Source organism: Astyanax mexicanus, chromosome 7, assembly GCF_023375975.1.
Source record: "Astyanax mexicanus isolate ESR-SI-001 chromosome 7, AstMex3_surface, whole genome shotgun sequence".
Lineage (NCBI taxonomy): Eukaryota > Metazoa > Chordata > Actinopteri > Characiformes > Acestrorhamphidae > Astyanax > Astyanax mexicanus.
Window position 1 is genome coordinate 32,992,600 of NC_064414.1, and position 12,792 is coordinate 33,005,391.

Genomic DNA, 12,792 nt, shown 5'->3' on the forward strand with positions numbered 1-12,792 from the left:
ATAGACATTTATTGATAGTGCGCCTTAAAATCCGGTGCACCTTATAGTGAGAAAAATACAAGCAAGTCACACTGGTTACTGATCACTGATTGAATTACCTAAAACTCAATAGTTGGTTACAATATAAGGGAAGGGGCATCTTTTCACAGCTGGCAACTGTATAAAAGAAAACTGGTACCTAAATGAAGAACCAAATGTTTGTTATACCCTTCACTCGGAATTTCATGTGAGCTGTTGCTAACCACAGACGCATAGTATGGACTGGTACCTGGTATTAAAAGCGGAACTGTTGATTCTTGAGGGGATGTCCTCTTTCAGCTCTGGCTGCGAGACTAGAAGTTTGGGAGACTCTTTGGGTGTATCTGGAACAGGGTTGGGGGTTGTTAAGGTGACCACAGCTGGAGTTGGAGGAGGGGCAATGTTGAGGAGAACTTTTTTCTGAATAGCAGCATTCTCCTGTGGCTCTTCATCCAGAGATGGAGGCGAGGATGGAGATGAAGGAGTTGAAGGGGTCTTGTCCTGCTCGCTGTCCTGGCTCTGAGGCTCTTGGGGTTTGTATCCAGCCCACTCTGTCCTCTGGCTCAGTGCCATGGCCTTCTGCTGGAGCATGTCGCGGAAGTCTGGAGAAATATATCCCACTCGCAAGTCTAAGGAGCGTGACCTGTGCTCTTTAGCATGGGGTGAGAAAGCACTCTGCCAAAGAGAAGAAGAAGAAGGAGAAAAATGTATTCATTATTAGATCTTTATGACACATTTGACTGGTTAGAATTAACAAAGGTGTAAATATTCATAGAGTGGTCTCCTCACCAAGGAATTGGTTTCCATATCAGGAAGCTGACCTGGTAAAGGTCTACAGATTGTCAGCTTGACCTCAGGTGGAGCTCCCTGTAGCAGCTGCAAAACTCTCTGTTGGTGACAAAAAACACTTAGCACTAAGAGACATAAGAAGGGACCTTATACAAGGAATTAAAATGATGTGTTCCACAAAAAGCACATACTGTAACTTTATGCATCTTATCTGTCTATATATTAATTCCACATAAACCACGTACAGTTCACTTTAGACATCTGTTTATAGCATTATTTTCTCTACTTAATTCTGCCTGTTTTAAACTGGTTTAATTATGCACCTATTGTTCCATACTTGCGTAGTGGAGTGGTGTGGAAACTCATGCCTCGAACTTAACATAAATAAAACCAAGGAGATGGTAGTAACCTTCTCTCCTAAACAAAGACAGAAGGTTGAGGCAGTCGCCACCATAATACAGGGGGAGGCAGTGGAGATTGTGAAGGAGTATAAATATCTTGGGACAATTTTTGACAACATGCTGAGGTTCTCCTTGAACACAGAGGAAATACTGAAGAAATGCCATCAGAGACAGTACCTGCTCAGGAAGCTGAAATCGTTTGGAGTGAATAAGGACATTCTTACCACCTTCTATTATACCTTCATTGAAAATATTATAACATTCTCCTTCATTTGCTGGTTTCATTCCACCACCCTGCAGAATAGAAACTGTCTGATAAATGTGGTTAAAGTCTGCTCTAAAATCATTGAACGACCTATCCGTTCTCTTATCACCCTATGTGATCAGCAAACTGTGAAGTTGGCTCACAGGATTGTACAGGACCCCTCTCATATCTTGTTTCCCGAATTTGACTGGCTTCCTTCTGGACGCAGACTTCGTTGTCCGTATTGTAAAACGCAGAGGAGGAAAAGAACCTTCATCCCCAGGGCAGTCCAGCTTTTAAATGCTGAAAAATGACTGTTCAAATGAACTGATGATGGTACATTAATCTAATGGTGTATCTGTGGTTGTGTCTGTGTATTGTGTGTAGTATTTGTTGGAGGGAGTGCGTGCCCTTCTCTGAGCTACTCTTTATGCCCTTTTAAATTGCCCCTTGGGGACAAATAAAGTAATCTGAATCTGAATCTGAATACAGTACCAGTCAAACGTTTGAACACAGCTTCTTATTCAGTGTTTCTCCTTATTTCTTTATTTGACTTATTTTCTACATTGTAAAATTAATATTAAAGGCAAAAAAAAAAACAATTTAGGGACACATATAGATTTACATAGTTCACAAAATGATGTTTGGCCTCCAAAATCCCCTGATCTATACCTGATCAACTGAGATGGTAATTTGGGATGAGCTGGAAAAGCAGCAACTATTGTTCAACACCTCCAGGAACTCCTAAAAGGTGCTGAGAAAACAGTTCTACGGTTCAGTTTACTCTACTCTAACACGTTTTGTTTACAAAATAATTCCACTTGTTCCTGTACAGCTTTAATGTCTTCAATATTAAATGTACAATTTACAAAATCTTAAAAAAAATTATAACATTTTGAAAGAGAAGAGCTGTGTGCAAACTTTTGACTGGTACTGAATATATTCATGTTATACCTTCCACTTCTTATGGTCATTTGCACATCAATTTTGCAATTTCTATATGCACTTCTGGCTAGTTGCTAACTGCAGTTCATTTGCTTGATTTGTTAAGAACAATAAAGTTGAATCCAATCAAATATAATCCAATATTTCCCTTTAAAATATAACATACCAATATTTGTGAATTAAAAAAATCACATTCACATCCAAAATTGTAATTGAATTAAACTATTTAAATGTAATTGAATTTTGAGAAAACCTTTTGTTTTGGTTTCCCCCTCTAGTCATAAATGTGTTGCATTCCGCAGTATAAAAAAGCAAAGAACTAATTTCTGTGGATTAAAGCTTTAACACTGACGCAGTACTGCAAGGCAAGCCTGACCCGGACTGGCTTTTCTATTGACGTTAATCCTGCTTCTGATCCGGGCATGACATGATGTAATCAATCTTCAAAACTGATGGTATACTAATCCTAATGCAAAGCAGGTGGCACTTTAAAAGTCTGTGTGGATTAGAAGTATTTTACCTGATAGTAAAGACCTCTGAGAGGCTCTCCGTTAACTGCGAGGATTACATCTCCCTGCCGTAACAGGCCACACTGCTCAGCCGGCTGCCCAGGGAACAGTCTCCTAATGCGCACCACACTGCCTCCTTCATGCCTCAGGTCTGTGATGAGGAAGCTAAAGCCCAAGCCTTTAGGACTTTTCTTTAGAGTCACCTCCAGAGTGTTTGCTAAAAGTGAGAAAAAGCAAGAATATATTTATTATTGAAAATATTTTTTTCTACCAATTTCTACCCATAACATATTGCTTAATATTACTCCATACATTTAAGCATAACTTAATGACCTTGTTTCATTAGCAATTTTCACTGGCCATATTAAAACACTTTGTAGATTTATAATTACAGACATTAATCCATCTGTTGCTCTACATACTTTATTACTCCCTTTTTAAGCTGTTCTTCAATGGTCAGACCACCACAGAGCAGGCATTATTTGGGTGGTAGATCATTCTCTGCACTGCATTGACAATAGCATGATGATGGTGTGCTGGTGTGTGTTGTTTTGGTATGCGTGGATCAGACACAGCAGTGCTGCTGGAGTTTTTAAACACCTCAGTGTCGCTGCCAGACTGATAACACTCCACCAACCGTGTCCCCTGGGCAGCATCTTGTGAGCACTGATGAAGGACTAGAGGGTGGCCATACAAACAGTGGAGCAACAGATCACAGGGCTTCTGTCTTTGACTTTACAACTACTAAGTGTAGCAGCTTGGTACGAGTGTAAGTGGACACAGTGTTTCAAAACTCAGACTTCCCAAGTCTTCTGAAAGTTGTGGGAGTCTACTGCATATCAAAAACGACTCCCTGGTGTCCGCAAGTCAGATAAAATCACCCGGAATCAAGAACAAGTGGCCAAGAGTATACACAAACGTGCACGCAGGTGACAGACATTTTTTCTCCAGTCGTCTGGGAAAAGAGAGGAAGAGGGAGAGAAAGCATTATGGCTCCCATCAAAACTCCTTCCACCTCTGACTACTTTGATAAAAGTAAAAAACAATAAAGGTAAAGTGTGCAATAGTGATTTAATAGTGTAATAGTGACATTGCCCCATGGGGGACTAAATGATTGCAAAAGGCATGTTGAGGTGAGTTAATGTGACATTGATACACAGCTATGGAAAAAATTAAGAGACCAATTCAGTTTCTAAATCAGTTTTTTTTCTGATTTTGCTATTTATATGTTTATGTTTGAGTAAAATGAACCATGTTGTTTTATTCTATGAACTACGAACAACATTTCTTTTAATATCCAAATTACCAAAAGCATTTATTTGCAAAAAATAAGAAATGGCTGAAATAACAAATAAGATTCAGAGCTTTCAGACTTCAAATAATGCAAAGAAAACATTATCATATTCATAAAGTTTTAAGAGTTCAGAAATCGATATTTGGTGGAATAACCCTGGTTTTTAATCACAGTTTTCATGCATCTTGGCATGTTCTCCTCCACCAGTCTTATACACTGTCCAGGTCCAGGTCCAGGTCTGTGGGTACCTCCCTGAAATACATTTTTGCAACTTGGGTTGTCTGAAAACTCCAAGAACACTGTTGTGTCTGATCATGTCATTGTCACTGCAGAGCACAGAACGACCAACCACTCAAATAATACCTGCCCTCTGGTGATCCTGGGGGTCCTGATCGTTGAAGAACAGGACTGTAATTGCAGAACTACAAAGTGCTCAGTGGAGTGAAAAAAATAAATAAATAATGGTGTACAACCAAGGAGGTGGTCATAATTTAATGCCTGATTGGTGTATTTTATGGTAATACATCAACAAAATATTAAGCCAATTTGAACTTAACACATGAAGTAATGCAAACTACAAATGTTTTAGGCCTCAACATGTAAGAACATTGTTAGTGCTTAAAAGTGAATTTCCTCCATGCACTTCTATCTAACACTCATTCAAAGCTACATGTGTGGGACAGTTAAGACAGCTAGCACAACGCTGCTGTCAGATCCACTTGAAATATCTCGCTAGGCTGCCTTTCTCTGCTCTTCTCTGAGTCTTACCATCTGACACAAAGCTGTAGTCCTTGCCCCTGACAGACAAGGACGTTTCCATGGTGATTTCTCTCCTGAGGGGGGTGGCGGTGGTGCTCTGTGCACTGAAGGGTGAGTGAGATTTCTGTCTCTCCATGGTGGACGAGGAGCTGCAGGTTTCCAGCACCACAGGAGGCTCTCTCTCTAAAAGCAGACTCACCACCTGTAACAAGGCAAAATCCCTGTTATCATAATTAGAATACATTTTCCCTCAGGATTTGTAACATAATGTAAGAAGCAGAGGTGGGCAATATGGCCCTATTCTAATATCACAAGATTACAGAGTATTTGTGCATTGACAGTATTTTTGGAAATATGACAAATTTATTTATGTAAATGTAAAGTTTAACAGTTTAGTAGAAACAAAACAATCTGTATATTTCATAATTAGCAGTAACTTACAAACATTCTGATTTTGTATTAATTAATAATAACATAACAAAATAAATAGTGTAACATAAAAAAACAGCTCTGACCACTTTAGTTTCTGAATCTGTTTCTCTGATTTTGCTTTTTATATGTTTATGTTTGAGTAAAACGAACATTGTTGTTTTATTCTATAAACTGCGGACAACATTTCTCCCAAATTACAAATAAAAATATTATCATTTAAAGCATGTATTTGCAGAAAATGAGAAATGGCTCAAATAACAAAAAAGACGCAGAACTTCAGTTTAACCCTGGTTTTAATCACAGCTTTCATGCATCTTGGCATGTTCTCCTCCACCAGTCTTACACACTGCTTTTGGATAACTTTTATGCCACTCCTGGTGCAAAAATTCAAGCAGTTCGGCTTGGCGACTTGGTTTGATGGCTTGTGATTATCCATCTTTCTCTTGATTAGTTTCCAGACGTTTTCAATCATTTTAGGTGGTCTCTTATTTTTTTCTAGAGCTGTATATTAATGTAACAAAAATATACCACAAAACTAAAGTGCAGCAAATGTAGTGCATGCATATAAACTATAAACATTAATAAAATTAACATTTAAACAAAACAATACTGTCTGCTTCATATTAAATATTAAAATAATTATAATTACAATTACTTTTGTTTCCCAAAAATTAAATAATCCCGTGTACAACACGATATAGCACACCCCTAGTAACAAGTCATCATTTGTGTTCTTTCATCCTCACTCGCATTCTAAATTTAGCAAAACACAGCCCAATGAAATTGTTTTGGTAAATGCAGGAGGAAAGTTACCTAACCAGAGATTAACCGTGAGGTCAGACGAGCTTAAAGTGGCATTCTGTGTCAGTGTGACTACGCTCACTTCAGCATCAGCAGCCTGTAGCTTTATTAAAGCCTATTAGCATGCACAAAAATAACAATAAATGTTTCTCTGCTTCTATATGACATCTGAGGGGTCCACAGACATATTCACTATTGGCATGGCTTATTTCTGAGCATTTGTAGGGTCTCTCTCTCTCATTTGTAGAGTCTTTAAAGAGAGACACATAGACGTTTGACTTTTGCTCCTTCTGGAGCCAACAACCAAAGTGATACCATATCCTGCAATTAAACCCACGCTATTTTTTCTGACATCAGCAGTCTAGAGTTCACAGGGGTCACAAGTGTGATTTAATGCTATGACAAGCCTTTGGCCTGGGTATATTAGAGATACATATGTTTTCAGCAAGCTTATTTTATGATTTCAGTAATATCATTTGTTTCTAACTTGGCTCTTGCTTATGTCTAAAAAAATAAGCTTATTCTTTTCTAAATTTCCTAAAGGTAATTAAAGAATATTTCAGTAGTCTGTCAGTCTTGGTGACTTGATCATAGGCTTTTCTTATTAGTCTCTTGAATGTCTTGCATTCAATAGCTTAGATTGATATCCCTTTTTCTTTTAAGGGAAGTTTAGAAGAAATAATTCAGAAGTGGGTAATCCTTCATTAATACAAAATCAAGAAAAGAATATATTAAAGGTCTCCTTCCACTAAAAAACAACTTTTTCTTGTTCTTTGTGAAATACTAAAGATCTTTCTTGTTGTATATGCATGCTGCACATGAAACAGGTAGGCGTTCTCTGCTGCAGTGCTGTTAGCCAATAAGAGGCGACCTGTTTGCATGTATGAATATTCATGAGCAAGAGCCCAAAACCTGTCTTTCTTCAGAGACCAGTAGTTCAGTGATCTAAAGCAGGGCTATACAGAAACCCCGGAGCACTTTTGCTGATTGGTGTAAAATAGTGTTGTGTTTCTCTGTCACTTGGCCACTTTGTTTCTTTCCCCTTTACAGAGAAGAGCTAACTTTTTTTTACAGCATAAAAACTGACTATAAATTAATATAAAATGTTTTGGCTAATGGGACAACATTCAGGGTAGCAGGACAACAGTGTTAATAGTTTTAAACTGATATTTGTAAGAATATGTATTAAATTAATATGATGGTTCAATACCTCTCCAGTTTTCTTCAGGCACTCCACCGCCTGCCTGTGGGTGACACTTCGCAGATTACAGCTGTCCACTTCCAGCAGCCTGTCACCTGTCTCGCACACACACATGGGCATTCAAACACATTGCTATCAGTCTGGCAGCGCACTCACTTGTACAGCCATCAGCCATAACATTAACACTACTTTCATGTTTCTACACTTATTGTCCTTTTTATCAGCTCCACTATTATTACAGACAATAGCCAAACTGTTTCACTTCATACTTTACAAGCCTTCTTTTACCCTGTTTTTTAATGATCAGGACCCACAGCACATCACAGTGGTGGTGTGTTAGCAATGTGTGTTGTGGCGGTATGAAGGGATTGTCTCTATATGAGTGGAGCTGATAAAATGAAAAAAATAAAATAAAATAGGGAGGTGATGTTAATGTTATGGCTGACCAGTGTATAAAGTGCAAAACATAAACACATTTGAACGGGTATGTAGTGTTCTTTGCATTTGTACCAATCTGTATTCGGCCATCCTGATCAGCTGCTCCTCCTGGAATCAAGCTTTTGATATAGATTCCTCCATAGCGTATGTTAGTGTTGATGCCCCCCTAGAATGATTTGATAGGAAGTGTGTTTTAAAGAGCTCATCAAAGAAAACTTTACTGTTTTTATTGCCTTTTGTTTTTTATTGTGTTAAAAGTGTTTGTGTAAATGAAAAAAAATGCAGTTGTTTGTATACCAAAATTGCATATCTATTGAATTGTAATAATAATGTTTTTTGTGTTATTATCAATACACACAGACTTACAGCAACACTGATGCCTAGACTGCCATTGACCTTTCTGAGCTCCACACCGAGCAGTTCACCAGGTCTGAGACTCGAGCTGGAGGAGGACCTAGAGAACGTTTCCTGCAAAAGTGCAGAAAAAAGGTATTTTTCATTTTCATTCAGACACAAACGCCGGAGCTAAGATACTGTTTATAACATCAACAAACTGAAAAATGTCTTGTCATGACTGAAAGATGCCATACCTGTGTATCCAGGATCCGAACAACAGGGATGTGTAGCTTTCTTCCCGTTTTGGGAGTCATAATGTTAGACAAGGCCTCCTCCAGCTCCTCCATCACCGGCCTGTACTCAGCACTCAGAGTTGACTGAGAGTCAAAGCCTCTCTCCAGCATCATGCTCAGGTTACCAGTAGTCAAGGACGTTTTACTGTCCCCAAGCTCCTCTGCTCGAAGTAAAGACCAAAAAGATAATTATTTGTACTCTAAACATACATAGTGTACAATTGTAGTGCCAAAGAACGATCCAAAGTGTCTGAAAGCGGCGAGAGTGTACAGTTATAACACCGAAAACGGGCACAAGAGTCTAAAAGCGGTGAGAGTGTACAGTTATAGCACCGAAAATGGGCCAAAGTGTCTAAAAGCGGCGAGAGTGTACAGCTATAGCACAGAAAACGAGTCAAAGAGTTGATAAGCAGCGAGAGTGTACAGTTATAGCACAAAAAACGGGCCAAAAAATCGAGTGGCATAAGTGTACAGTTATAGCACAGAAAATGGGCCAATGAGTCTAAAAGCAGCGAGAATGTAAGTTACAGTTATAGCACAGAAAATGGTCCAAGAGTCTTTAAGCTGTGAGAGTGTACAGTTATAGCACAGAAAACAAGCCAAAGAGTCTAAAAGTGGCGAGAGTGCAGAAAACGTGCCAAAGAGTTGATAAATGGCAAGAGTGTACAGTTGTAGCGCAGAAAACGGGCCAAAGAGTCTAGTTATACCACAGAAAATGGGCCAAAGAGTCTAAAGTGGTGAGAGTGTACAGTTATAGCACAGAAAACGGGCCAAAAAGTTGATAAGTGGTGAGAGTGTGCTTGCAGTAAAACTGAGCCGGATCCTCTTTTAGAGGCTGTACATGTGATGTAAGTACGTAAAGACGCGTGACGTGGCCAGAAGAACTCCCAGTTTTCAGAATTGATATATTAGGCTTAGCAGGCACACCATATTTTATCCCAGCTTTCCGCTTAGAAACAAAATAATATGGACTGCTGCTTTAAAGTAGGAGTTTACCTAAAATCAAATAAAAATCAGTAAAATAATCTGTATTAGTTTAACGCTTTTTAAAACCAACTTTGAGACAAATCAGCTTTAAAGGAATTCTGTAATAGCACAATGTGTACAGTACCTTTACCAGAGCATTCAAACTTACGTTTTGATTGAGACACTATAATCTCCACTTCATCCGGGCTGTTCTGTAGGATGGCAGCAGCTGCACTAAAGGTCACCCCTTCTAGACTGATCTTATTGAGAGAGATCAGTCTGCCACCTAAATGAAAGTCAACAGAAGACTGAATGTAAAAAAAAACACAAGTGAGAGTATCCTGTCTTCATTTGGAAATGGTAAAGAGGTAGTGTTAGCTACCTGGCCTGATTCTGCCATCTTTATCAGCTGGACCATCAGGGACAACAGATGCAATGAAGATTCCCAGGTCTAACTTCCCTGTGTTGTCTTCACCAACTATTATAAAACCTGTCATAGGAGGAGATTGAATATGTAATCAGGATTTAACTTAAATAAAAAGTTAATAAAGCGTGTCTATTTAGCTACCTATCTTGCGATTTGTGCTGGTCTATGCAGCTCAAAGTTTTTTTTCTATGCTGGTATGAAATATACAGGAATATATGAAATTCCTGCTGATTGTTTATTCTGGGAATCTTCCATTCTACCATATTAAGGACATATTAAGGATTTTTCATATTATGTGTCATATAAAAAATCTAATCCACTCTTACCAAAGCCAAGCTTAGGATCCTTCTTCAGTGTCACACAGATGATTTCTCTTTCTGGCGGAGTTCTAACAGGAGTGTCAGCTGTTAAAAAGACAAGTTTTACCAGAATAAGTTGCTAAAAAAACTGATTTATAAACTAAAAATTAAACAGAATTGGACATAAGGTGACAAGTTCTTTACCTCGCATGGAGGAGATGGAGTGAGGTTCTGAATCCTGCTTTTGCAAGGACATATTGGACGCTATTCTGTAAATTGGAGAACCAAAGGTCTCTGGGGGGCTGAAAAAGCATTACACATTACAATGTGTACACACATTACACACAAGTTACAATGAATATGACACAGTAATTAAAAATGTAATCACATTTTCTGCTTGTTCTCGTTTTTCCTGCCGTTTTAGTTCTCGTTTTTGGGCTCCCTATCTCCTTAAAGGGTGCTTTTTCCCAGCCGTTTCCCAAACCGGGGCCGTGATAGTGTATTGGACCCTGACTCTGGTGACGGGTTTTATCCTGTGTGATGAGCGGTGTGTTTATTTATTTATTTTTCCCTTTTTCCTTAATTTTACCTGCTTTGAGATCAATTGTTCTGCAATTGGGTTCAACAACCCTCTGAGCTGGGGAGCTTCTAGTCTGTAGCACTCCGTCCCATTACACTTAAAACAGATTTTTTTGTGGCCCACCACCTAATGGCTTAGAAAATACCTGGCTTGCAGCCAAACTTAATTGCTGACCCCTGATTTACATGTATATTGGCTTTCATTGTACTTACGTTTTACCACAAACTATGCTAATGCTAATGAGTAAATGATGATGTACACACTTAAATTAATTTAAGGTCAATACATCACTTTTTCAGTATACAGTATTGTTATGTGATGTGCTTCCTGCACCTGCAGCTTTGACTGGGTTTCCTCAGCTCACTCAGCGCTCGTGGTTCTGGAGTGTCGTTTGCTTCTCTCTGCTGTTGGATCTTCGCTGAGAGGTCATCACACGACTTGCTCATGGAATCCATGGGACCGTGGTTCAGACCAACATTATTAAGCACCATTTCTGAACAAGACAGCCTCTTTATCTGGCTGTGCCGAGCCCGACACAATGAATATTTAGCAATATTGTCATCTGGAGAGGAAAAAACAAGCTTAATTTATACTAAAAAGATTATTAAAGATGCCAATGTGCATTCAGCTCTGAAGGCTTGATCGTGGACTTGTTTTTGCTCCAACTAAAGTCTTTACTAATCATAGTATTCAACAGCAAAATCCCAAATAAAACAGTGAAAGTTGTACCTGAGGCTAACGTGGTCAGCTGTCGTGAGGTCATCTCACTGTGGAATTTATGCTGGGCAGAGCAGAGGCTCAGGAGATATTGTGCAATTTTGGAACTTTCAGTTAGAAAGGAGTGCTTTTTTCCACTGGGGCTGCATTCTATAGTAAACTTTCGCCGCTACAGGAGGGAAAATACAACAGGGCAGGCTTTAGACCAGACCATCTACTGATATTTCAAATGCGAATGATCATTTAGAAAGGCTATATACTTACAGTTGTTGAGATACTATCAGTTTCAGACCACTGAAATCTGCGGATTAACGTCCGCGAGTTGTTTTTGACTTCATAAACCATAATTCCTTTGGCACAAACTCCTAGAGTTAGATCTCCAATGACAGGCTTCCTCTCTCGAGCCACTCGGTGAAACAGCACTCCATATTCAGGCAGCTGTTGTGCAATCTTTAATTGAATGGAAACAAATACAGCATGTAATTTAACATTTAACTCAAAACACTCACAATGTGCTTTTTGAATGTGTCCTTATACTAGATTAATAACCTTTAAAAACTCAATCTCAGCCTCTTCAGGAAGCATCTGGGCATTATTGGCATGTAATCTTGGCAACTCTTCCCTTAAACAAGGCAACGCAATTTTTTCCATCACTCTTTTTGGGATGTAATGTTCAGTTTGAAAATAGTTCCTTCCATACACCTAACAAAAAAACAAGATCATCACATCCAAATCGAAAGAAAGGTAATCAATACAAATAAATACAAACCCAAATCAAAAAAGACATGGACAGTATGGACAATAAAGTATACAGCTCTGGAAAAAAATAAGAGACCACTTAAAAATAAAAAGTTTTTTTATTTTTATTTTATCAAATTCAAAATCTCTGAATGTAATCAAGAGGAAGATGAATGATCACTGAACTGCTTGAATTGTTGCACCAGGAGTGGCATAAAGTTATCCAAAATCAGTGTGTAAGACTGGTGGAGGAGAACATGCCAGGATGCATAAAAACTGTGATTAAAAACCAGGGTTATTCCACCAAATGTTGATTTCTAAACTCTTTATGAACTTTATGAATATAAATGTGTTTTCTTTGCGTTATTTGCGGTTTGAAAGCTCTGCATCTTTTTTGTAATACTAAATGACAATTTCTTTTTTCTATGAGAGATGTTGTCTGTAGTTTGTAGAATAAAACAATAATGTTAATTTTACTGTAACACATACCTATACATAGCAGAGAAACTGATTCAGAAACTGAAGTGGTCTCTTATTTTTTTCCAGAGCTGTATATGTATCTGGAAAGTTGTCATCTTAAAGGCAGCATATGTTTAATTTAAAAT

At 38.4% G+C, this 12,792-nt stretch overlaps 1 protein-coding gene across 4 annotated transcripts in view; it reads right to left on the bottom strand.

Moving 5' to 3' along the window:
- The window catches only part of ptpn20 (protein tyrosine phosphatase non-receptor type 20), a 49,756-nt gene that overhangs the window by 26,612 nt on the left and 10,352 nt on the right, over nt 1-12,792 (bottom strand). For all 4 annotated transcript variants that reach the window (XR_007440036.1, XR_002651927.2, XM_022684792.2 and 1 more), the window contains exons 14-29: nt 11,999-12,151; nt 11,714-11,899; nt 11,462-11,618; nt 11,066-11,294; nt 10,357-10,454; nt 10,180-10,257; nt 9,809-9,916; nt 9,596-9,712; nt 8,422-8,621; nt 8,198-8,299; nt 7,904-7,997; nt 7,403-7,488; nt 4,969-5,161; nt 2,918-3,123; nt 808-906; nt 269-693 (exon numbers count right to left, since the gene is read on the bottom strand). Coding sequence is in view for 2 of the 4 variants with exons in the window: in XM_022684792.2 (XP_022540513.2) it covers nt 269-693; nt 808-906; nt 2,918-3,123; nt 4,969-5,161; nt 7,403-7,488; nt 7,904-7,997; nt 8,198-8,299; nt 8,422-8,621; nt 9,596-9,712; nt 9,809-9,916; nt 10,180-10,257; nt 10,357-10,454; nt 11,066-11,294; nt 11,462-11,618; nt 11,714-11,899; nt 11,999-12,151 (2,531 nt within the window). In the remaining 2 variants the exon portion in view is untranslated. The remainder of the gene's footprint in view (nt 1-268; nt 694-807; nt 907-2,917; nt 3,124-4,968; nt 5,162-7,402; nt 7,489-7,903; nt 7,998-8,197; nt 8,300-8,421; nt 8,622-9,595; nt 9,713-9,808; nt 9,917-10,179; nt 10,258-10,356; nt 10,455-11,065; nt 11,295-11,461; nt 11,619-11,713; nt 11,900-11,998; nt 12,152-12,792) is intronic.